The sequence below is a fragment of the Python bivittatus genome, unplaced genomic scaffold, assembly GCF_059951505.1.
Source record: "Python bivittatus isolate LINGU-HERP-01145 unplaced genomic scaffold, Pbiv_v1 ctg000200_np1212, whole genome shotgun sequence".
Lineage (NCBI taxonomy): Eukaryota > Metazoa > Chordata > Lepidosauria > Squamata > Pythonidae > Python > Python bivittatus.
The window spans coordinates 17,669,466-17,696,520 of NW_028277040.1; the positions used below are offsets into that span (position 1 = coordinate 17,669,466).

A 27,055-nucleotide genomic window follows, 5' to 3' on the forward strand; every position below is an offset into this window, starting at 1 on the left:
TTAAATAGGAATAATAAATGGGAAACGTACCCATTTTTCCAAAGAGAACATCACAGTTTTAACATAAGCTGTTTCTCATGGGGTGAAGAAAGGAAAGGAAGTGACATATCATATAACTATACCAAATCCTTTGGAGAAATGTATATATTTACTTAGGGACATCTGTATCATGCCTACCCTAATGGATTAGTACACTCAATAGGAAAGAAAGAAACAACTTTAAAGCCATTAGACTAAATGAAATGCTGGTTCCCCCCCCCCAAATTACAGGTTTTGCCCATATTGTCTTTGAAATGTTACTTTAGTAAAATTGTTTATATTATTTAACTCCAGTAGCGATAGCAGCATTGAAATTCTTAAGGTTTACTACACCAGCAAATAAACTATTAGTAGCAGGAAATATAACCTTTTTCAGACTTGGAATGACGTTACAGGTAGTCCTTGCTTAGCGACCACAATTGGGACTGCCAGCTCCCTCGCTAAGTGCCACGGTCACTATGTGGAACATTATATGACCGTGACGAGCTTATGACCTCACTTCCCCTTCAGTCATTAAAGGAAACATCACATGACTGTGATTTACGAATTTACCTCTGCCTTCTCTATTAACTCTGCTTGTTGCAAGCTAGTTGTGAAGCACATAAATGGCAATCACATGCCTCTGGGACACTGTGGAGGTTGTAAATGCATGCTGGTCGTGAAGCACCAAATGACAATCATGTGACTCCAGGATGCTGTGACGGTTGTAAATGCGAGGATTGGTCGCAAAGCTATTTTTTATACCGGTGTAACTTTGAATGGTCACTAAACGAGGCAGTCAGTAAGCAAGGACTACCTGTGTAGTCCATATTCTGAAAAGTGGCTTGGACCAGAACAAAAAATTGGGAGAAGCCAGGATAAAAACTAAATTTCATTAACTTCATTTTAAATTAATAACAATTGCATTAGTAAAATGAACACAATTGCTCCCTTGTATTGGATAATTTCCCTTTCAGACCCATAAACAATCATTACCATTTGGTGGAAATTTGGAGAGGGGTTCTGGAACCACACCCAATGCTTTGGGAATTGCATATTGCTGTGGGGTCAGGGGTCCCCCCCGCCCCCATTTTAAGGATGATTTCAACTGCAGAAGTAGTATTCCCATGGAAGGCCCTGAAATGTTTTATGCTCATTAATTTGGCTTTCTGTGACCCGCCATGGTACCTTCTGAACCTGTTGCTCATTGGAGTATATTCAAGATTCTGTCATTTTCCAGTATCAGTAAAAGAGAAGATAATCATTTATTACTGCACTATTTTGAAGACACATATTCATCAATTACTTCATATTAAACCAGCCTTCATCAGACTGTTCCAACAAATGCAGAAATTTATGAATCCCCAGTCTCAGCAGTGTAATAGGTCTATTCCCAGGCAACCTGATTTAAGATCAGCATAAATCATGGAAAAATGGAAGCAGAATGTTCACAGCATGTTCTCCTGAAGAGTTAATATTTTCAAGTAATGAGCACTTTTAAAAGTCACAACATCAACATAAAATGGTGCCAAGCAGCTGCTGAAATGCTACACATCAATTGTATGTAGAATCAACCACTAAACAATAGTGGGTGGGTGGATGGGAATGGAAAATAATTTTGGAGCTGCAACACAACAAAATCAAAGCCATGAGATGTCTGTTTAGTTCTTCATAGATGTATTCCACCAGCTCCATCTAGTGGCTAGTAGCTTTCTTTGCAGGAAAATAAACAGAGGAGTGGATCCAAGTACAGCCGAACATATGATTCGATAAGCTTTCTATATATGCTAACTTCTTGCCTGTTGAAAATTAGGGAACACAAAATGGGGTGAGACTGATTACATCATGTGCAGGGAATTGTTTTGCTCCATGTACTCAGTTGTGGTCTATCAAAACCATGCAATAACAGGAACTTCCATAATAGATGATAAATTTGTCTCTCTCAAGGAAAACGTGATCTAATCAGCTTTCCCCCAAACTTCCAGTTATGTTGGACTTAATCTTCCAGAATTTGTAGTCTTCCTCTACTGTAGAAAAGGTTAACGTAAACTCTAGTTCTGAATATAAAAATGCATTTTAGTATTGCCCCAAAGATAGACATGACTGGCAAACTTTTCTTGGTCAGTAATAGATGCCTAAATTCTCATGGAATATTACCCAAGAAGTATCAACATTCCTCTATAGTATTAGTCAGTCAGTCAGTCAGTCAGTCAGTCAGTCAGTCAGTCAGTCAGTCAGTCAGTCAGTCTGTCTATCTATCTATCTATCTATCTATCTATCTATCTATCTATCTATCTATCTATCTATCTATCTATCTATCTATCAATCATCTAATTTATATGGCCGCCCATCTCACACAAGGGGACTCTGGTTGGTATACAATAAAACCAACAATTAAAACATATTATAAAAACCATTTAAAACAATTAAATAAACATAAATAAGAACAAGGCTGTGAGTAGGTTAAAATCAGAATGTTATACGTGATGCAGCCAACAAATGGCCTCCCTGCTGCCAAGGGATCCCCAGGCCTGATGAAGAAAACATGTTTTGAGGGCTTTCTGGAAGGCCTTAAGGATTGGGGCTAACCTCACCTTAGGGGGGATGATGTTCCACAGGGTGGGTGCCACAACACAAAAAGTTCATCTCACGTCACAACAGATGGAACTCCTTAGCAGACGGGACCTGCAACATGCCTCTCCTGCTGGACCTGATGAGATGGGTAGATCTAAACAGGAAGAAGTGGTCCCTGAGATAACCTGGTCTCATGCCATGTAGGGCTTTAAAGATCCTTTATAAAGTGGTCCCATTCCTTCCTCTGTAGGAAGCTTATTGAGAAGCTCCTTTTGATGGCACTGCATCATAAAGAAGACTCCAACATTGGTTCCAATCCCAAAGCCCTTTTCCTAGAAAGAAGTCCCACTGAATATAATCAATTTATTTTTGATTTTCTGGAGGCACAAGCAGATCCTGTGTGGTACCAACAGAAGAGAATATCTGTAGCTCAGGGTTGAACTGTGGAGTCCTTGGGGTTCTCTGAGCTTGGTTGTTTTCTTGCAAAAATTTTGTTACCCTGAAGTTGTTACCTAGCTGAGTAACGAAATGTTTGCAAGAAAACAACCAAGCTCAGAGAACCCCAAGGACTCCACGGATCCTGTGTTTTATCTGAATTGATTTATCTTAAAAGCTTGCAGCCTTCCTACGACCAGCAACAGATTCAAGGGAGCAAACAGTGGGTTTCTCCTTATACCTAACCACTGCAGATAGACCATAAATAAATCCACCACTGTGGATGGACCATAAACCAGCTGAATTTTCAATGCCTGATAAGTTTAAAAACCATTCTTGTCTGGACAGCAGAATGTATGCTTGTCAGGGGTATGTGTGCGTGCGCGTGCAAATGTACATGTACATATGTGTGCATATGCACATGAAATCCCTTTTTTGCCACAAAAGCATTTTTGCCTGTCAACAGGAATGCATTCAGCTTAAATGTTATTTGCCTGGGGGATAAATTTCTTGGGGAATTATAACTCTGTATCATCTTGAGTCCACTGAAATAGGAGTATTTTACAATGGCCAGTCCTAATATCAGGAAGTAAGTAGTCTTCATATAAATGAAACCACAAACATCTGCATTCAACAAACTTAACGGTCTCCCTTAAAAGACAGAATAATAAGGAAATTCACAGATCATACCAAAACCACCCCATGTCATTCTCAGTGCTTTATTTATGGTTGGTAGTGACTCAATATCAAAAAAACAAAACAAAAAAAAACCCCTGTACATATATTTTAGACTATAACTGTTTCTGTTAAAAATATGTATTAGGCCTTGCAGATCAGAGTTTCAAAAACCCAGATCTGGTAGCATAATATTTACGCAAAATTTGTAAATGTTGAAAGAGCTAGAAATACAAATTTGGGCTACCTTAAATAAATATTTTCCCAGCTTCTGGAGGCTCTTATTTGCAAAGGTCTTGTCCTGGCAGCAATTCTAAATTGGTTTACTTGTTTTTAAAGAAATCATCCTGACCTATTAAGGTTATTAAGACATGCTAAATGTGTGTCAATATACTGCATGTACCTTTGAGCTGGGGACAGGTTGGAATAACTGTATTTTGGTTTGCAAGGTACTCTCACAATGAGAGATCCTAGCTTGCATAGAATAACATGAGAAAGCTAGAAGTGAAACTGCTCTTTGGTTGTGCTTGAGACATGCTGGCCAAAATGTGCCCAAACTATCCAGGGCTGTCCTTACCATCAGCAGGGAATGCTGCATGTAGCATGGATATGACTGAAGGCTGGTAACCTTACGTTCCTATAAGGTTCATATTTTTCTACAATCCTATTTTCCTAGAATATATAAATGTGATCTGACCATTTATAGACCCAAGAATGTGTAAGAAAGCCTGCCAGTTTCTCTCTGCCCTCTCTTATACCATGCAGAATTAAGGTGGGATTATTTTAAATCTCTTTCATACATTTACTTCCCCAAGAATGAGATTTTCTTTACTGCCTCTTTTATCTGTTAACAGCTCTAGCATTCCTCTCTAAGTGAGAGCTGGGTATGTCAGAAGAAATGGAAAAGTTGACTGCACTCCTTAAGAAGTGTGGAGTAAAACAGGAAGAATTTAACCTCATTCAAGAATGCATGAGTGATAAATGAGTATATCATGGTGGCTGACAGCTTTTCCTCTGATGTGTATGTGTGTGTTACACACTACTGACTCTCTCCCTCTCTCTCGTCAAACCAACTTCTGGTATCTTCCAGGATGTTTTTCAGTTTCCCAGTCTAACTTATAATCGTGGGAATTTCTGTCAGTCCTATATCCAAATACTAATCAGGCCTAACCTCAATTAATTTTTTCAAGATCATCCAAGGTCAACTGATGTGACATCACCTGCTGTGATATATATGTATATGTGTATGTGTATATGTATATAGAGAACCATCAAATCATTGCTGACTCTTAGCAACCACATAGATAGATTTTCTCCAATATATATATAGATTGTCCTCATTTAGCAACCACAATTGGGACCGGCAACTTGGTTGTTAAGTGAAGTGGTCACTAAGTGAAACATCACAATTTTACAATCTTACTTCAGCTTTCCTTTGCTTTCAGACCTGCGAAGGTCATAAATGCAAGGACTGGTCTCAAAGTTACTTTTTCATCACTGTTGTAATGCAGTTGCTAAATGAGGCAGTTGCTAAACGAGGACTACCTGTACATACATACACATCCAATACCATATACACTTAAGGGTAAAATTCAAATGCAGTCCCTGGGAAACAATTTTAACTAGACTTAGGAGAACTGTGCTTCTTTGCTTGGAACATTTGTGATGCACTGTAATAAAGCTTTCTATGATCTTACAGTACAAACAAAGTTGAAATATAATATTGTACAGGTAGTCCTCATTTAGCAACTGCCTCATTTAACATTCACAGTTTGCAACCAATCCTTGCATGTATGACCTTTGCAGTTCTGTAAAGCAAAGGAAAGCTGAAGGAAGATTGTAAGTACAGTCACGGTTTCACTTGCAAGATTCTGTTAATGTAGCCTTACAATAAGAATTAGTTCATCTGGTCATGTTTCCTGTCTGATCTACCTGGGAAGGCTGACATCAAACTTGCAAGTCAGATAGTACAAATCTCCCACCGTATCTTTTATAGCCTGAGAAGTTAGGGAGGTTCCTTTCTGAGTTTCTTTTTCTTCCGATTATGTAGCTGTGGGCTATGTCCTCTCTTATCTGATGTTCCCTAGGCAGCATCTCCCCCTCCCCCCGCTATCTCCCAAGGTCATTCTCACATACCATTACAATGGAAAAGTCCAGACTGGGCATGTTAATGAAAAGGTGTGTGAGCAGAAAGTCCTTAAGCTGGCATCAGTAAACAAACAAATGAGCAATATTAACCAAACTTCTTTTGGAAAGCTGTAGCTGAGATATCATTACCCCAAAGTTTTCCTGCTGCAGTAGGGCCTCTGAAGAAGATTTAGATAAGTACATGCGGGAGAAAGTGGTCTTTTAGTTAATCTAGTCCTAAGACCTTTAAAACAATAAAGATTACAATACTCTCCTTAAAGTGAGTCCGGCTGCTGGAAAATATGCCATTACTCATGAGTTTGCGGCCAAATTCTGTTTGTGTGATCTTAGAGGACTCTGGGGGCCACAAAAAGGGGCTGCAGGTTGCCCACCTGCCTAAAGCAACCAACCAACAGATGAGAAGATGGATTTCTTTGGTAATGAGGACCTTTCCAGTTGCAGAAATGGGCTGAAGAGGGAAGAGGTGTAATACGTTGCCTCCCTCTTCCTGACCTGCTCCTGAGGATTCTTCATGCCCAACGGCACTTTGATAAGGCCTGACTGTCCCTCCTTAGATAAACTAAAGCACCCAGGCACCTAAGCAGCAACAGCAACGACAACAAAGCAACAGCCACATGGTGTCATCTCTTCCCTGGCATGCCAACCAGCTTTGCTTGGAAATATCATGAAAAACAGAACAGTCAGTGAGCTGCTCCAAACGGCAAGTTTCTGAGAATTTAAAAAGGACAGTTCCCAACTGCCTCATTTTTAGCACATACAGAACAGTTTTTAAAAAACTCCTGTTAGGTCATTTTCCCAGAAAGCTGAGGGTGGCTGCTGGAATAAGGCTTTCTTTATTTGCTTGCTGCCTTTTTCATGCCACCACGCTCTGGAGTGGTGTCCATTAAAACCACTAAGCAGCAAAACACTACACCAACAACATAATGCAAACCTAATAATTCCTGAAACTATCAACCACATTGTTTATTTCTTTATAATTATGATTCCTAAGGCCATCTACTTGCTAATGACGTAATAGCCGCTTTTAAAATTAAAATTAAAATTTATTTTAAAATGTTTAAAGAATAAAATAAGTGACCACACAAAAGAAAAAAGAAGAAAACGAGAAAAGACATAGTGGATGGAAAATAAAATATTGGTAAATAAACGGAAAATTCATGGTTGCCATAAAAATTTAAATTTCATTAATTCGTCGATTAAACAATTAATTGAATATATAAAACAAAACTTACTATATCACCTTGAGAAATAGTTGTAAATTGCTATGAAACTCTAAATGTTAATATTTATATTGGCATCACCACTGTTTGTCATTATCTAAAATAAATGCACTTGATCTCATGAAAAAAAAAGAAAAAGAATAAAAATAAGTAAAAACAATATTAAATTCTAGATTCCCGTCCATTGCACCTAAGTGATTATATCAAATTATTTATAAACATTAAAATTATTTCTGTTATTATCTTTACATCAAATATTTACTATATTTACATCCAATATTACCCCCTTAAAACCGTACTCTAAGCATCTGTGTTTGCCTTTTGTGAATAGCCACTTAGTTCAACATTACTATTAATATTCTTCTTCTTGGGTACTTGACAGCCAGATTTAAACCCCCAAAGGCTCAGAAATATCTCGAATTCCTCAGCCTTCGTGAAGCTCAGGAGCCAGGGCATCATCTGTATGCCTGGCAGAAGGCCACGCCAAAGGGTGGATGTGCTGGACGAGGCTCCATGCCCCAGTGACAAGCTTACGAGCCCCTTCCAAAGAATGGCAAAGCGAAAACACACCAAAGAAGCAGGATATAAAAATATAGCCAGAAAATAGCTAGGAAAGGGAGACTTGTTATCCTTCTCCCACAGTTATATGGCCATCCCAACAAGAGCCAATAAGGCAAGCCCCTGTTCCTCCACTGACAGCCTCACTAGGTAGGCCAGACCAGGGAATCAACCCACAGGAAGCTAAAACTGCTGTTATTGAGATTGGCTATAATAACAGAATCTTGCCAAGTCTGATTGCACTGCATCTCCTCCTTATACTCCAGTGAATCAGGGAAGCCTCTGCCTGAGTTGCTTCTGAATGTTATCCTGTTGCTCTGGGTTTAACAAAGATTTTAGGCCCTTGTACCTAGGTAACGGTTCCTGCATATTTATGTCAAGGTCATCTTCCTTACTCTATACCAGTGTTTCTCAGCCTTGGCAACTTGAAAATGTGTGGACTTCAACTCCCAGAATTGCATGGCTGGCTGGGGAATTCTGGGAGTTGAAGTCCACACATCTTCAAGTTGCCAAGGTTGAGAAACACTGCTCACTCCTCCTATGCATTTGTCATTGGACAGTTCTATTTCAGAACTAGGGAGGATTTCATAAATGCTTGTCAAGGGGGGAAATGGTATCTCCCTAATTTATTTGCCCAAGACTTTTTGATGAGGGGTATTTTCATCCCTACATCTACAGAATGAAGTAATGCAGCTTAAGTACAAATAAGTGACATGGGGGTTCACGCTGTACTCTTTAAGAGTAGTCCAAGTTTATGTAGGCTCTTCCGCCTTGATTTCTCCACTTATAGTACACCAGCCTTAGTGAGATTAAGCTTTATTCATTTGCCTTGATCCATTCCAGAAAGCAGATATGCCAAATGTATATTTCCAACCCCCCCCCCAAGTTGCCATGTGTAAAGAGTGCCCTAGTTGTATAAGGGTTTTTTTGATCTGTTAAAATGGATAAAAAAACCTTAGAAATAGAAATCACACTCCTGAAAACTGAATGATGGGGACATAGCAAAACTATGTAGGTTATAGTTCCATTTTCTTTTTCTCCTCTTGTAAAATGTAACCCAAATTCATCTCAATACTTAGAACAAGTGGGATTTCCAGGGAATGTCTACTCAAAAGCCTTCAGAACTGTTAAATTTATGTATTAAACATATTTATATTGTTGCCCATCTCACGTGGCATGACTCTGGGTGATGTACAAACAATAAAAAATAATTTCAAAAACATTCAGGAAGTAAAAAAATTAATATTATTATGAAAAAGCTAAGAACATCAGATTATGAACAACAGAGCCACCAGTTCACTGTTCCCTGGCCACCCCCAGGCCTGTTGGCACAACTAGGTATTAAGGGACTTCCAGAAGGATAGCAGAAATGGTGCCAATCTCACCTCAGGGGGGATGATGTTCCACAGGGCGGGTGCCACAGCAGAAAAGGCCCATCTCCTGGGTCCCACCAGATGTAACTCCTTAGCAGATGGGACCTGCAATATACCTCTTCTGCCAGACCTGATGGGATGGGCAGATGGAATTGGGAAGAGGCATTCCCTCAAATAACCTGCCCCCATGCCATAAAGGGCTTTAAAGGCCAGAATCAACACCTTGAATTGGGCCCAGAAGCAAACTGGCAACCAATGCAGATTGTGGAGTGGAAGTGTAACATGTGCCATTCTCATGCCACTGCATTCTGCATCAGCTGAAGCTTCCGGATACTCTTCAAGGACAGCCCCAAGTAGACTGCATTATAGTAGTCCACCCAGGAGATGACCAGGGCATGAGTGACTGTGAGCAGTCTCCTGATCCAAGAACAGGCACAACTGGCACACAATACAAAGCTGTGCAAAAGCCCTCCTAGCCACAACTGCCACCTGCTCTTTAAGCAGGAGTCGTGAGTCTAGGAGGACCCCCAAGTTGTGCACCCGGTTGGTTTGGGGCAGTGCAACTCAGTGTGGTCAGGGTTCATTTGAAGCCTGTTGTTCCCCATCTAGACCCCCACCACTTCCAGGCACTGGGATAAGGCATGAACAGCATCACTTAATTCTCCAGGGGCAGAGGTGTATAATTGGGCATCATCAGCTTACTGATGATACCCCACCCCATGGCGATGGATGAGCTCACCCTAAATTATGTGATGTCCGCAGCAATAGGCCATGTACAATCAAAACTAAGCCACAAGCATAAGCCTCTATCATTTGTAACTTTCAATTTTTACGTTCTTAGGCCCATGATCCAAAATAAACTAAATTATCTGCAAATATGAAATAAAGAGACCATTATTACAATACAGTTTTTATGGTTTGCTGTTGACTGGATTTTTCTTACAAATCCCCTTGATAGTCTTGCATTTCTAGTAATTTTTTTAAAGAGGCAGTTGGAATAGCTGGCAATGTTGCCCAAATCTTAGATTAACAATATATTTGTATATGTATGTGTGTGTGTGTGTGTGTGTGTATACACACATATTCCTTCTTGTGAATATTTTGCGATTTTTCTTCCAGATGTGGCATCATGGGAAAGTACCAGCACTCATATAACCACCTGTTACATCTGCAATGCAAATATTTGGAATACTGCTTTTAGGGTTGATATACTTACTATTTCTCTGCCACAGAAATAGTACACGATAGGGGGACATTCAACTGGGCCATGTTTGCCTATCTTTGGTTTGTAGAAAACTCTCATTTCCTGTCTGCTGTCATATTGAACTTGAGCAGGTATGTTAGGTCACATTTAGATCTAAGCTGGGTTGAAGCCTCTGATACAACCTTACCTTCGCTTAGAGGTGGGAAAACATAGGAAAAACAGAATGGAGAATGTGTTTGTGTGTGTTTGAGCCGGAAGGAGGGGGAGGGGGAGCAGGAAGAAGAAGAACCAGGACAACAAAAATGATATCTGCTAATTAAAATGAACATAAAATTAATTGATCCCTATCTGTATATTGCAACCATTCTCATTGTCACCCACAGAGACACCCACATTGTACTCCCTCCTTCCAACAGAAACTGCAAAAAAAAAAAAAAAAAGGATGGGGAAACAGGATAGAAATGGGATAAGAGTGAAAGGAAAGTGTTGGGGATGGACACAACTGGATGGAGATGAGGTGAGGGAAAGAGGTAATGGGACAGGGATTGAAAGGAAAGAGAAAGAAGCCATGTTTAGAAGTTACAAAAGAGCTAAATTCACCAGGCAAGCAGCTCTGTCAAAGTAGCAGTGAACCCTCACAGGTATCCACCCTTTGTGGTGAAGACAATTGTAGCTGTTTGCACTTCTTGCCCATTTTTTTGGTTTGTTTGTTTTCACCAGTTTCTTGTATTCTCGCCAGGGAACGTAACTGAATTTGCAGGTCATTATTTAAGGAGGAAAAAACTGAATCTTCCTCTATGGCAAAGGAAAATAACAGAAGCTTTCACCATATTCTCTTGGCAATCTTCAGGTGGACGAAAACACTGTTTTGTATATTATATGGCATCCCGTAACCAAGGGAAGTGAATAAACTGGTCCCAGCAGATCCTGGATACTCTTATGGAACTCAGTCAGAGCTACACGCCAGAGAAAGAGAGAGAAAGTAGCAGGCTCAGGCAGGTCTAATTCTACCATTATTATCTATTTAATTTATATCCCGCCTTTCAGGAACCCAAAGTGGCATACCTAGGGCGCCTTCCTCCTATTCTTGACCACCACAACAACCTGTAAGGTAGGTCTGACAGGGCCCCAAGTCACCTGACCAACCTCTGAGGCTAAGAGCTCCTCTTGTCTATCAATGCGCCAATCTGACCCTTGAGGCGGGAGCGACGCACATCGTGTAAGCAAGCCCTGCCCTCACAGCCAACTCTTACGATGCCGTTCCTCCTCCACACCTATTTACCCCTCCCTCCTTGCACCGATACTAACTGGGATTGTGCACGTGTGTGCGTGTGAAACAGAAGGCATAACCTTCCGGAAAGAAAACCAAACTCCCAGAATGTAGGCACACGGGCTAACTGGGGAAAGAGGCCTCTGAAGGAATCAGTGCTTGATTTGAGATACTTTCCTGGGTGTTGTGCAAAGCATGGTTATACTGACATCTAGTGGATATCTAGTTACCTTTTTCGGCCATTCCCCCTCTGCCCGCAGCATATAATTGTTCTGGAAAGGAGAAGAAGGTAGGAACTCACAGTGACCCTCTGGCTTCGGACACTGACTGAAATAGCCTTAAAAAGTCCCGTTTGATGAGCTCACGAAGCCCAGATGGAAGGTACAGGCCAACAGAGCCACAGTCATCAAGGTGGCCCTGAACATCGCCTCCTGCCTATCAGTAGCGACATTAGGTCTTGTAGCAATATGTGTTTCCTGCCTGCTTAGGAGATTCTGTAAATTTGCAGAAGATTGCTAATTTGTAAAAAGGAAACAGAAGGGGGAAAAAGGGAGGGACAGATGCAGAGGGAATGCCCTGACAGGAATCCGCCTTCATGCTTTCGAGGCCCCGACAGCAGAGCCCGGCCATGCTGGCTGGAGGATTCTGGGAGTTGAAGTCCACCTACCGGGAGGCATCTGGGTTGGGAAAGGCCGAGTTGTGGAATTGCGGAAGCTCAGGATGTCAAGGGCGTCACTGGTGGAACGGAGAAGGAAGGGTGGATGGGTGGGTGGATTAAAAATACCTGTGGGGGGGGGTGGAGATTTGCATCCTGAGTTTTAAAAATCTTCCCAGCAAGTGATGGGGAGAAGCAAAGAGGTGTGAGGGAACGGAGCGGTACATGCCACACAGCCTGTCCGCCATCCAAGACAGCTGGCTGACTACAGGCACAACATTGCCAGAGTGGGTTGGTTCTTACACATTGAACTGCAGGCAGGAGCAGCAAATATCTTGGGGGTGGGGGGTAGGAGGGGTGTCAAAAAGGCCAGGATAGCAGTTAAGGTAGTGTGATTGAAGCCCTGCTCTTTTTATACATGCGATGATGTCCCATGCATATGTAAAGGAGGCCATCTTGACTTTTTTGACTCCCAGCAGATATCACTGGGCAGCAGGGGAGCTTTTTTTTTTTTTTTTTACCTCACACAGCAAAATATTTTGGGCTAACCCTGAAGCAAGCTAATAGCAAATCATGTTTAATCCCATACCTGATCATGACTATAACGGGAGCTCTCAGGCACAAAAAGAAATACATCGACTGAAGGTGGGGCCTCTGGGTAGTGAAAGGTTGTCGAGCCCTGCCCCAGGTTTTGGGGCCAGTTTATATGTTGCATTTGTTTAATATCGGGAGATTCTGGGAAACATTGTATTATATAAGCAGGTTGTTGGAATTTTAACAGACAAGATTACTGTGTTTGCACAGGATGAGGCCTGTGGGGGCTAGCCAGAAACAGCTCATTGGCTGTCCGGCTACTAGCGCCATGACCAGCCCAGATATTTTGGGGAGGAAGAACGTGTGCGTTCAGACCTCCCGCACTGTTCTTGGCGGCCTGACAGAAAGGGGCTTGTCTGTTGTGTACGTTTCTATAAATATCTGACTTTGTGGGAACAGAGTATTAGACTAAGTAGGCCTCTGTTATGATGCAGTACAGCTCTTCTTACGTGCTTCACGTATAAGGGAAGTGTGTACGTCGGTTCCAGCATTACTCTTGACACCAAATCCTGCTTAGTATAGAAGCTGATGTCAATGTTACTGAGCAACCACGTTGACTCCACCAACACTTTAGTAGAATGAAATGATGGGATAGACTAATCAAAGTTTTAGACTATGCTACCTCCCCCGCCCCCAAATAATAATGACAACATGGGAGGTCAAACACTCTTCACCTTAATACGCAAGGCTACAGAGCCTGCAAGGGCCTATTCTCCTAGCATTGTCCCCATTTTCAACTTTCCATAAAAATGTGTGCAGGAATCTATAAAATAAAATGGGTTAATAATATCCCATTGCCCAGTACATAAATCATCTCCCAGCATTTGGGCAAATGAGTGCAAAGTCATAGGAAGAATTGTTATATGCAGTTGTAATATTTAATATGCAGTTGAATTAAATATTAATAAAGTAAAATTTAAATAACTTTGATCATATTTGTTTTAACGATCCGTATCTTGTCTTTCAGCAGAAAAGCTCCCATAGTAGCTATTAAGTTTCCCAATATTGAAATTATGGTTGCTTTGCATAGAACTTCCCCCTTCCTTCTGGTATACCTTTAGGCACCAGATTTATGTCTACACATCACTATCCTAGGCTTTTTTTAAATATATAGCAGGGATGTATATAGATATCTCAAGGTTTCCTGAGATCCCAAAAGCCTTCAGTGTAGTGCCCAGAAATAAGCTGGAGATTATTTTGTTTTGAACCTTCAAACTTGTCATGGAAAATGGTTCAGTACATTGAACATTGACAAAAAACTGTCTCTAGAAAATGATCCCACATCTGTAAGCAGAAAATGGCCCAATCCAGAGATTATTCTCAGCATTCTTCCTTGAGAACCAGAGCTGACACCACTGCCCATCACTCTATGACTGTGTTCCAGATCAAGGGGTGGAGAAGTCATGAAGATTAATGGACGAATGGAAAGAAGTGATGGCATGCAGCATCTTGATAAGGTCAGCTCAGCAATGTTGTTGTATAACTTGCAAAAGCAATTCAGAGTATCCGGCATTTGATCTCCAAGCTCTCCTCTTCAGGATTAAGAACGTATAGCATAAATGAAAGGCCAGAACCAGTTGCCTTGATACAATAAACACCTGGGGGTAGAGGAGGGCTAGAGATGGCCTCTTTGCTCTCACTGACAAGCCTAGAAATACTGTTTTATGGAGCAATATGTTTTTCTGGTAGTGTTGGGGGGTGTCAGCCTTCAAAGTAGACCAGACTAGGAAACCGAAGGCATACAGGCCAATATTGCTTTTATTATAAAGCTATGGCAACAGAACCTTGCAGGTCTGAAGGCACTTCCCCCTTTCCTCCCTTTATCTTTGCAAGAACTAGGGAGGGTCCTGAGACAGTTTTTCAGGTTACAGTTTTGCCCCATACTCTGACCATTGTCTTGGTAGTGGCTCTTCTTCCTGTCTCTCAAAGTTATTCCCTCTATCTACTACATCAATGAAGGCAGCAATGTGATGGCTTTGTTTTGTGTGTCCCTGGCTGCTCAAGAAAGAGCCGTTGCAACAGCACAAATTGCAACTGCAGATTCTCACCAGGTAGAGGTACTAGCTCGTGCTGTCTGTTGCCCTTTGCATTGCAACCTGTAAGTTCATAGAACCCATCAAGGTCATCTGGAGGTGTTGTAAGAGCCTAAGATGATCTGAATATGACTGGGCCTTCACTGTGCTTTGAGCTGAGTTGCAAGGATCCTTAGTGTGAACACAACCAAGTGTAGGGACAGTTGCACACAACCTCTCTGAGTACATTCCATTTTTGTTGTTTGTTCTCATTTTTAATTTTTTTTTTACAATAATTCCATTTTGTGTATGTTGCATTTTAGGGTTTATGCTGGTCTATGACTGTAATAAAGATTTGATTTTAGGTTGTTCACCTTTATCCACCCCATAACTATTTTTAGTTCCCCAGCTAATGTCCCTACATAATGATGACACTGCTGGTATGAGTGTGTGCGTATGTATGTATATGTGTGTGTGTGTGTAAACAAAACATATATGGCTGCCTAATTCATTTAATGACCCTAGGCAACTCCAGGTTTCAAATTCTCAACAGTTTCATTGGCAGGCCCATAAAAGCAGAGTTGCAGAGGTCTTTTGGGAATCCATCCCTTCATCAAGCATACCATGCTTTTAGTGATCATAGGACAATTGTCTATTACTAGGAGTGAGTGACTGTGACAAGATGATATTCAGGTTGGTTACTGCCGCCCACTTTTGTGTTCATTCAAACCTTCAAGAGAGTTCAGTTGAATGGATATACATCTAAAGGGTATATATTCTGCTGTGCCTCAAACTGAATATAGTTCTCGGCCTCACATAATTCTGTAATGGAGATACAACAATGCCCTTCAAAATAAACCATTTCAATTTATTATCAGTTTTGTGCGAGAGTACGACGTGCAAGAACAAAGTGTCAAGAACAGATGGCGAGAATATGCAGAAGATCTATGTGCCAGCAGCAAAGAGGCCCAGCCTCCTCAGGATGATGGGGAAAAGGAAGCAGAAATAGAACCAGCCATCCTTCAGGAAGAAGTTGTGTAGGCAATGAGCCAATTGCCAAATAACAAGGCCCCAGGTGTTGATACCATCCCCACAGAATTGCTGGGGCCTGTACCACCCACAACCGTCAGAGCCTTGTGCCAGAAAGTTTGGGAGATGAACATATGGCCAGAGGATTGGAAATGATCAGTGTTCATTCCATCGCCAAAAAAAGGGCGACTCCAAGGACTGCTCAAATTATTCCACAATTGCTCTCATCCCTCATGCTAGCAAGATTCTCCTTAAGATCATACAACAATGTCTGGCACTGACCATCAAAAGGGAGTTACCAGATGTTCAAGCTGGCTTCAGAAGGCGTCATGGCACTCATGAACATATTGTAAATCTAAGCTGGATTGTGGAAAAATCTCAAGAATATCAAAAGAACATCTACATCTGCTTTATTGACTACAAGAAAGCCTTTGATTGTGTCGATCATGACAAGCTGTGGAGAGCCCTAGAAGACCTGGGGGTGCCAACACATCTGGTCAAGTTGGTGCAGTCACTGCACACAAATCAGGAAGCCACTGTCAGAACACCTTATGGAGACACTGATTCAAGATAGAGAAAGGAGTGTGGCAAGGTTGCATTCTTTCACCTTTCTTATTCAACCTGTACACCAAAGTGATCATGAGGAAGCTGGAACTTGAAGAATCAACAATCGGAGTAAAGATTGGAGGAAGGAATATCAGCAATCTTCGATATGCTGACAACACAACTCTCCTTTCAGAAACCAAAGAAGGCCTGAAACAGCTGATCAAAAGGATTAAAGAAGAACGGAGAAATTTGGCCTCTTCTTGGACATCAAAAAGACCAAGCTCATGACCACTGCGAGGAATAGAAATGTCAAAATAGCAACTGATGGTGAAGAGATTGAATGCATGCACAAATTCATTTTCCTAGGATCGCAGATTGATCAAAGCAGTGAATGCAGTCCAGAAATAAAGCATCGAATCGCGGTAGGTCACACAGCAATGATGAGCATGAATCGAATATGGAAAAGCAAGAACATCAGCCTGGCAACTAAATGCAGATTAGTCCACACTGTCGTGTTTCCCATAGCTATCTGTGCTTACAAAAGTTGAACCATGAAAAAACTAGGCAGGAGGAAAATGGACGTGTTCGAGCTGTGGTGTTGGAGAAGGCTCCTGTGCATTCCATGGACAGCAAAGGTGACAAGCAGGTTCTGGAGTGTATAAAACCAGACATATTGCTGGAAGGCAAAATCACAAAATTCCACCTTACTTATTTCAACCATGTCATGTGATCAAACTCACTGGAAAAGGCAGTTATGCTCGGAATGGTCACCGTTAAAAAGGAAAGCAAGCCACTGTCAAAGCCGACACTAACCAGAGCATAAAACAACTGAAAGAAGCCATACAAGACTGGAAATTGTGGAGAGAGCTGGTCCATAGAATTGCTGAGAATCGGACAGGATTGAATGGATAGGATCACCATCATCATGATGTGCAAGCACATAATGTAAGAATTAAAATTAAGGATCTGATGTAGTACAGTTACTTTTAGGCCAACCCAAATCATATACTCACATGTCCAGGAGAGTCGTGGATATGAGGGAAGTAGATCTTGTCCTCCCCAAATAACCATTTTGGGCAAAACGAGTAAAGGTTCATCCAATGGCTACTGATCCTGTGTTGTTGGGGTTTTTTTGGAAACAATATAGAAGTTGCTTGCCATTGACTTTTTCTGGGATATTTTTGGACCTCTTAGTCTAGTATCTTTCCCAGGAATTTCTGTTGGTTTCCTACTGAATTCCTAACCAACTCTAACTATATTTTTCAGGATCAGCCAGTGTCGGCCATGTGTTCCGACCTCCTGGGTCTTGGCCAAAATTGGCTGAAACAAATAAGAAACCTGCAGCCCACACAAGGTTTTGGGCAGTCCCCAAGTCAAACAAGACATATCCAGGAGACTCAACCTGATGTGATAGAAAAAGCATTTTGTATATGTAGGACATTGCTAATTACAGCATTACAGGCCCTAAACAAGTTAATTAGGTAAAATAGGTTTAAAAACCACAAACAAACAGAGAAAAGGCACACGTTCTCATTTAACAACTAATTGATTTATTTAACAATACAAATTTATTTCTACTGCTTGGTGTAAGCAGAGAAAAACTGAGAAACAAAATTAAGTTCTTTTTAAGTTTAAATGTATACACAACCCCCCTCTTACTTCAGTAAATATAAAATTTACAGACAGAAAAAGCAACATGAAAAGGAACAAGGTGTTGACAATTTGATGACAGGAAGGAAATTTTAGAATCAATAATAAAATCTTAGTAAAGAAGGTAACAGGGGCAATATTGAGAAGGCATCCCATTTATATTTCAAATTTTCTGCAATCTGAAACTTTAGTGCATTAAAAAACAAGAACATGATGTTAATTATACTATATATTATGTGATATAAATATCTGAAAGCTTTGCAGGTCCCATATTGAATGTGTGAAACATACATTTTGCCACTTTTTGTAAATTTATGGGACGTGCAATATACCAATGCATTTTACCTTTCAATAGGAACTAGCAAGATCTTTGGAGTCTCTCCCTGCAGCCTACTTGCCAGGAAACTGTCATACTTTCTTCTCCTAACTTATAAGACAAATGTACCAAGCACATGTGCCCCGTAAACTCCACTCATTTCAGTGGGAATTCTGAAGATCCCCTAAAATTAAAGGAGGATGACTAGCAAAGGTGCCCTATATTCCGTACCCTAACATTTTCCCACATATACCTTCTGTTCTCTCCTTACAAGACTAGCTGTAGGCACTGTTCTCACAGAGGTGTTAAAGGTGAACTGAGTTTATGCTGTAGACATCAGTTGGGAATCATGACTGAATGCTTCTCCATGCAAGAAAGTTCATCCACACGCACAGAGGGCCCAGGGCCCAGAAATCAAGAATGTTGGCGATAATGCTAGGCTGGAATGTTGTCTTTTGGTGTTGAACTTTCTGGTGGAAGAAGCTGTTTTGGGAGTGGGGCAGTGGGTAGAGTAGCCCCCTTCTAAAATTTGAGGCAGGACAGCCCAGAAATACCTTTGTCACTTCCATGAAAACTAGCCTATAACAACAAACAAGATATAGGTCAAATGGATTGCCTCTACCAATTGCCTACTAAGGAGATTGTTGCACTGAACAGGCATTCTGTTTCCTGGGTTTGTTTGAAATAGGACCTGAGCTGTTAATAATCCCTTAACATTCCAAGTGAAAATGGCTTTGGGGTGGGAGATAGAGTAGTTTGTCATTTGAGCTGTATTCCAGAACACGCAGGTATGTCTCAAATGCCATTGCTCTAGGTGTCATATTTGGAAGCCATCGGTCTTACAGACAAACCTCACATACCTTGAAGCCTCTGTAATTTGTTAACCCTGCATGATAAAAATGCTGAACTCCAACCACAACTATACAAAAAGTACACAACTGTTTGACAGAAGTGCTTCAACAGCCCCCCACCACATGCACAATAGTTTTGTTGAGTTTGAACCTAGAAGTCTGCAAAATAAATAATAAGGAATATCTGCAACATAAACACAAATTATCTTTCTGGGTGAATGGCTTGCACTGTTTGGCTGTTTTGACTACATAAATAAAGGCCTATGTTGGTCATGTAATGAAGAAAGGAATGTTAATATTTAACATGTGCTGTGGACTAAGCTATCCACGTGATGCACACATCCCTATTTTGCCTGGCGGGTCAGCCAATCAACTCTGGCAGTGAGCAGACTGTGATGAAAATCTCATTGCAAATGTAATGTTTCCATCAAGTTTTCATAACCAACAAGTATGCAGTCTATCTATCAATCATCTATCTATCTATCTATCTATCTATCTATCTATCTATCTATCTATCTATCTATCTATCTATCTATCTATCTATCTATCTGTGATATTATGTGCAGTCCTCACTCAGGCCCCTGAACATTATGCAAGAATATTTGGAGGTCCCATTCATTTCACATGGAAAGACCGAGAAAGGCCTTCTTCATATCTTGTGTTCAAAGTTACCAGTTAATTAAACCTGTGTTTTATATATAAAACGTATGTTTTCTCTCAGTTGTGTTTCCCCTTAAAAAATTATTTAGTTCCAGATTAATATTTAATTTATTTATATACTGCTGCCAACATTGAGAAAAACACTCTCTTGAAGTATTATGACACTGTTTATGACACGCAGAGAAGTGAATAAGCAAATCATGCAATTGTGCTGCTTTGGAAGACAGGTTTAACATAATTCAGAAATTTAAACTTACATCTAAAGCACTGGGGCGGTGGATATCTCCTACAAATTAGAAAAGATTGGCAAGATCCAAAATTAGCTCACAGGTTTGAGAACATCTTCAATTTTATGTTACAAAAGCTGACTTATTTATGGTAAATGACAGAGGTGGGTGGGAGACTGTGTGAAATCCAATAGGAATTGTGGCAATTTGCTCATTTATTCTGGAGGAGCCATAAAATAGCAAGATTCCCCTGCCCACCGTCAACTATACTCACAGTGGCTTTATCAGCTGTGCCCTCACTGGCCAAGAATCAATTGACTAATTAAGAATAAACTGACAGTAGAGCACATGTCAAGTTTCCACCAGCTGCTTGGTATCAAAGAGAGAGAAGAATTGTATCACAGTCCTTAACTTCTTCAGGTTCTAATCAGATGCAGAAGTGCGGAAAAGGCTCCGAAATGTTTGTTCCGGCAATTGGAGATGAACAGCTTATCAGGTTGTTACAAGTCATCAGGTTGCTACACTTGGCAAATTGTGGTCTGCACTATTTGCCCACTGTGTCAAAATCTTTTGCGCTGCAACGGAGAACAATTAAGCATCAGTTGCGGCTCAATAATTCTGTTTTTCCTTCAAGGAAAAATGGGGGTCAATCTACACATGAGACTAAATGTGTTGCCTGCAGTTGTGTCTTATTTTTTTCAAATGGCAAATAGTGGTTTGGGAGATTGCAGAGCCTGCGGGAGGAGTGACTTAATATTGCCTTTCACTGTGGTCCTAAAGGAAAATGTATCCCTCTCCCCAAACTATAATAGCAACTATGAATGTTGTGTGGGGAGCTGAAGTTCCTCAAGACTATCAGGAACGTTTTTCTTTTAAATCAGGAATGGAGTGAGGGAGGACAAGGTTAATGGAGCTTCATGCTGTGGCCCTAACTCTGGCTGGCCCTTACCACATCCTTGCACTTTATCATTTTATAGATTTAGCTGAAACATTCATCTCTCTTCTTTCTGCCCGAGAACAGATTTTCACATTTGTGGTGGATGCTACAATGCCAATTGTACAGGGATTATGATGTTCATCATCAGCACTACCACCACCAGACTGGTTAATATTTCCAGGTAACAGCGACTTAAGAGAGTGATGGGGCAGAGGAGAGATGGTGATGGAAGATATCCATTCTTTTTAAGCCTTAAGAAGTTGCTGTTCTAGCTTATCGGTTTGTACAGATGTCTATGGCTACAAATGCCAGGTTTAGCATTCTTTGAGGTTTGGCCTTAAGAAATATTGGTAGAGGCAAACTACAAGTATCATAATCTGCCAGACCTTCTGAGTGGGCCCTTCTTGCCTTACGTTAGTTTTCCACAAGGATCTGTATATAAACAGTCCTACTGGCTATGCCCACATTTTAATTTCAAATATGAAAACAGAGAAGTTCTTCCTTGGGGAACATGTTTATTGTGTTTGAGATGATACACTGGATGCTCTCTGAGCTACAAGGTGGGTGGCGATGAGAGGGGACAAGGATAAAAGAAATCCTTTTCATTACAAACTGACAAAGGTAAAAGTTTTAAACATTTTTCACAACAGCATGTACCACATATCGGAAATAGATCTGGGCTTAATACAAATGACGTAATTCCTAGTAATCTACAGCTACCTTTAATAACTTCATACAGATAATGAATTAGGCTAAAATGCACTATTATATTTGGTTGACTTCAGGAACAGTATCCTTAGTTACATCACAAAATACATTTTGATATCCCAAAGAAGCAAGACTTGCAAGTAGGCATTTTAAACATAACTAATCTACAGCTACAAAGTTCTACTCTTGACAGCATTTACCTTTTGGGGAGGTGGTTGGGGAGGGGAAGGAGGGAGAGAAAGCAGTATTCCAATCTTCAAAAGGATAAAAGCAGAGAGTAGAATCAGTATAACATATACACAGAAGTCCGTATTGTAAAGGCTATAAAGTTTGGTTGCACACTGCAAAGCTGCATCCCCGCACCTTCACACTGCGCCAAGCAGTCAACATCACTTATGTTGCGTATCTCTTGGTCCACTGTCTGGCTATCCTGTCATGTTCTGCTCTGTTGGTCAGGTACTGAGTGGCTATGCTTCCCACCAGAGGATCAGCTGCAAGAATTTGGGAAGGGACAACAGGAGAGAGGGAGGAAGGGAGACGACACATTAGGAGTCATGCCCTGATGAGCAAAGCTATGACGATTCATTTCACACATTGGCCAATTAAGACAGGGAAGAGCACCCAATGCCAGTATCACTTACCGGTTCTTAATTAATTAATCAATTAATATATATATATATAAGGCCACCCAACTCATGACTTTAATAAAATTAAAAACAGAACCCCAAACTGTACGTTAATTAAAAAAAAAAGTAAATCCAACCAACACATTTAACACAGTCCCATTCAGGCAGTCATACACCCCATCTGATCCATGGCATGGAGAAAAGACATGTCTTCAAGGCTCATTTATAGAATAGCAGGGTTGAGCCGTTCAAACCTCTGGAGGAATACCATGCCAGAGGGCAGGTGCTATGACAGAGAAGGCATGTCTTTTAGGTCCCATCAGACAGCATTGCTTAATAGAGGGGATCCAGAGCATGTTTTCTCTGTCAGATCTTATAGGATGAGCAGAAACAGAAATGCGGTCTCTCAGATAGCTAGGCCCTACACCATGAAGAGCTTTTTGGGTGACAACTAGCACCCTGTACGTAGAAGTTCGTTGATAAAAAAAAAAGAACAGCTTGTACAGCAAAGGTGTTGCGCATAGGCATACCAAGGGACTCCCACAACTGCCTGTATCACAGGATTTTGGACCAGCTGTAGCTTCTGAGTGGTCTTCAAGAGCAGCTCCATGTAGAGTGTGTCACAGTAGTCCACATGAAAGGCAACTAGGGCATCAGTCAACACCAAATGAAACTGGCCATGGAGAAAGGAGGAAGAGAACTCCCAATCCCTGAAAGCCGCCAAGAGATCAAGGAGCCCCAGGATGTCACAGTGCCTCCATCCCAGTTCTGCCAGAGGTCATCTACAAGTGCGAACAAGGATGTCTCCAAACTATATTCCTGAAACCTGACTGAAAAGGGTCCAGATAATCAGTTTTCTTCAAAGCCCTCTGAAACTGCAACCTGATCACCTTGCCAATGATTTTCCCCCAAAAAGGAAAATTGGAGACTGGACATAAAAGGCTTCTCAAGGCTTATGGAACCATTCCTCCACTTAAGGATGCATTTACCACCACATGGATCCAACTGCATGTCACCTCCTGGGAAGCCTTAACTTACCAGGAAGGACATGGATCTAAAGGACAGGTGGCTCGATTAACAACTCCAAGAACCCTGATCACTTTCTCAAGGGTTTTAGCATCAAACACTTCTCAGGTAAAAGGACAAAAGTGTGCCCTGGTCAACTTTTTTGGATTTGTCCAATCAAGTCTAATTCCAAGTGGATCCAAATGACTTTATCCATCAGATGCTTAGAATATTCCTCCACAGCATCTCTGAAGGTGTTCTTGTGCTCTCTCCCTGACCAGCAGGAAACAGTCATCTTAAAAAGGCCATTGGACAGCTATTTGTGGATTCAGTAAGAGTGGAAGAATAAGTACATTTTACTGCTCTGATCTCTACAATTTAATTGCCAATGTGGAGTCTTACACACATTCAGTTGAATTGTACTCTAGGCATCTCTTCTGTTACTTTATCTCCTGGAGCTCCTTGGCAAACAAGGACCCCACCCTACCCCTGAGACTGACTAACAAGGACATTCTGATCCAAGGCCCTTGAAACCCACCCATTGCAGATGGCAGCTAAGACTATGGTTGAAAAAAAAACAAGCTCCCTCTGAAATCCACCTGGTTCCATTAGTCATCTGGGTGGGCCAATCTAATAGGTCCATCCTCCCTGTGGAGGAGGAGGATAGCACTGTGAGCCAAAAAGTGATCAGAGAATGATCTGACCAGGACAAAAGACCAGTGGTAATGTCTTCCACTTTTAGATCACATTGCAACCAGCCTGAGACAGAAAACCAGATCTCATGTGTGACCACCTGCTTGTGTAGGGCCCTCAATGTTCTAGGATAGGTCCATGGTTGCCATGGTGGCAATGAATACCTGAGATGCTTGAAACTCCACATTATATGAGGACAAGTTAACGTCTCCAAGAAGTCTCAGTCTTAAAGACTCCATTGACAATGCAGCAATGGAATCAAGCAGCTCAAGCAGGGCTGCTGCTGTGCAGCAGAGGCCAATACAGTAGCCACAAACCCAGCTGCTCCCTTGAGCTCAGTGTCTTACATCCTGTTACCTGTGGCACAGTACCTCTGAAAACCCAGATAACCACTGTTACCCCTTCTGTCTTGGGGATGAAATTTGTGCCACACTTGAAACCCCAGATAGGCATATCTCTGAGAGAGGCACGTCCCTCTCTGGGTACACCCAAGTCTCAGTTATACATGCCAGGTTGGCACTTCATTCCCAATAAGGCGTGGAGGAGGGAAGTCTTCTTCAGACTGACCTGGCGTTCAGCAGCAGCACCAGCCGAAGGTCAGGGTCATTGAGGAACCAGCAAGCTGGCATCGGGGCTGAATCCAAGAATGGGAGGCAGCCTGAGTTTCAGATATCAATTCTACCTTTTCTGTGAGCAGCCTGCCCCCACCCCCCACCCCCACTTTCTCACCGTATCTCCTCCTGCTCATCATGTCCTAGATGTTACTCTCTGTCCTCTTTCCAGCATCAGTCCTCTCCCGGCCCCTGGATCCTGTCATCCTTCTCCCAGGTCCCAGGCTCTATCTAATCTAACCCACCATTCAATGGTCAATATCCCAGCCTCCCCCATGCCCCCAATCTGCTTTTGCCTGCAGCACTCAGCAGCAGCAGCAGAGCACATAATTCTTAAGCAAGCCTATTGCAAAATCCAATCCAGGCAGAATGGCAAATCACATGACACTACTCTTCTTTTTTAGGTGAAGGTGGAACAACATCCTGGGTTAGACATGATTGCAGAAAAAGTGTCTCATTTTGTGGTGATTCCAGATTCCACTCCAGATTCTGGTTCCAGTGATCACCCCATTCAATCAGGTCTGAAGAAGTAGGTAGCAGGGTTAGGAGGTGGTGGGGAGGATATGGAAATACCACTTTCTCTTAACATATGTCTGGATCCAGCTCAGGTGCATTTTAACAAAAGCTCAGTGCCTGCTTTGCTAAGAAAGGGTTTTGGAGCAGAGAAATGTCAGGAAAGAGTGCTCAGCCTTTTCTTGCCTGCTCAACTCCAGCCTGTGCAATGTCTCAACTGGATGTTTCTTGAACATGCTTCTGGAACTTGGTGAAATGACCTACTTGTGAAAGGAGGATTACTGTACTTTGGAATGAAGAAATAGTAAATGAGGAAAAAACCCTTTGCTACTTAAAACTGCTCTGCTAACATTGTCTAGCTTTTCCTTGGCAAAAGCATCTGTCAGGTGTTTATGATATCCATACAGACTTTTAACTCCCTGTCTGAAATGGTACAGTCCCAACAAATTATTATTTGTTACAATCACTCTGTAAGCCCAACTGACTGAAATGCATTTCTCTTCCACGTAAATATGCTTAACCCTGAAGCCGTAGCCACAAAATGACACCTGTAATTTTAGGAGGATGTGCTCATGGCCAGCTGAATACAGAGGCTTTCACTCTCCTAAGCTTTTCTTAAATTGGAACAGTTAGAAAAGTTTGCTTCTGCATTTGTTCTAAAAGAGGGGAAACAGCTATTTCAGATGCTCAGAGAATTCTTCTGTAGCCACAGCAATACGGAAGTCTATTTGAAAAGCTCTGCCACTCTGTTCCTGACAAAATTGGCTAAGTGCTTTTTCATATTCTGATAGTTATAGTGGCTGCACTAAACTAATTTGTATAATAGCAAACATTTGTTAAATGTTTTACATTTTAAGGTGTTATATAGTTTTGGGCCCGATTATCTTATCTACTGCAGCCTTAGATATACTGTATGAGCGAGTGGCAGCATCTCATTCAAACACAGGATTCAGAATCTGCATAACGGGTCTTTCCCAGTCTTCCATCTTTCGCCACTCCTGTAGGAGATGTGTCACGATGAGCAGTGGTGGCAAGGGAGGCAGTGGGAAGTAGGGTTATGATGGTTCCCCTTCTTCCTCCAGGGCTGGTTCCAGCGGATGGTGTAGTGGGGGAAGAGATCTAGCCCCCTTCTTTGTGGGGTTCCTCAGGGCTCTGTACTCTCCCCACTCCTATTTAGCATCTATATGAAGCTGCCAGGTGAGGTCATTCCCTGGCATGGTGTGAGGTATCACTGGTATACCTCACAACGTGGGCCAACCAAATGATGCTGTTGGGGTTTCTCTCAGTGCCTGGAGATTGTGAGGACCTGGATGGGGAAGAATAGGTTTCAGCTCAACCCTAGCAGCACTGAGTGGCTTTGGGGTCCTGGATCCAGTAATCTTCCATCTTTAGTTCTTGATGGGGTAGCACTACTCTAGACAGTACTGGTGAACAATCAGGGGGTCCTCCTGGACCAGCAACTCCTATTCAAAGAGATGATAACTGTGGCCAGGAGGGCTTTTGCACAAATGTGTAGCTTTTGCACAAATGTGTAGCATTTGTACCCTTTCATGGATCATAGCCATTTAGCCTTGGTAATTTCCCGGGTGAACTATTGCAATGCACTCTACGTGGGGCTATCCTTGAAGGTCAGTTAGAAGCTACAACTGGTCTAGAGTGCAGGAGTGGGAGCAGTTATGGGTATACCATAACTGTTAAATCATTGCCCATTTACACCACTGCTCTGTGAGCTGCACTGGCTCCCAGTGTACATCTGGGTGCTACTCAAGATGCTGACTGTCACCTATAAAATCATACACGTGAAATTTGCAGGACCACCTCTCTCTAGTTTTTTCTGTCCATCCCACTAGATCCAGTAGAGTGGATGTGCTCTGAGTCCCATCTATTAAACCTTAATACCATACCCCTGGAGATTTGTGGAGCCCCAACCCTGCTGGCATTTTGGAA

General features: G+C 41.7%; 1 protein-coding gene across 4 annotated transcripts in view; it reads right to left on the minus strand.

The window, feature by feature from the left end:
• Window positions 1–20,187: 20,187 nt before the first annotated feature.
• The window catches only part of UBE2E3 (ubiquitin conjugating enzyme E2 E3), a 109,048-nt gene continuing 102,180 nt past the window's right edge, over window positions 20,188–27,055 (minus strand). For all 4 annotated transcript variants that reach the window (XM_007422294.3, XM_025177323.2, XM_088135745.1 and 1 more), the window contains one exon: window positions 20,188–22,151. In XM_007422294.3, the coding sequence (XP_007422356.1) occupies window positions 22,054–22,151 (98 nt within the window). In that variant the 3' untranslated portion in view covers window positions 20,188–22,053. The remainder of the gene's footprint in view (window positions 22,152–27,055) is intronic.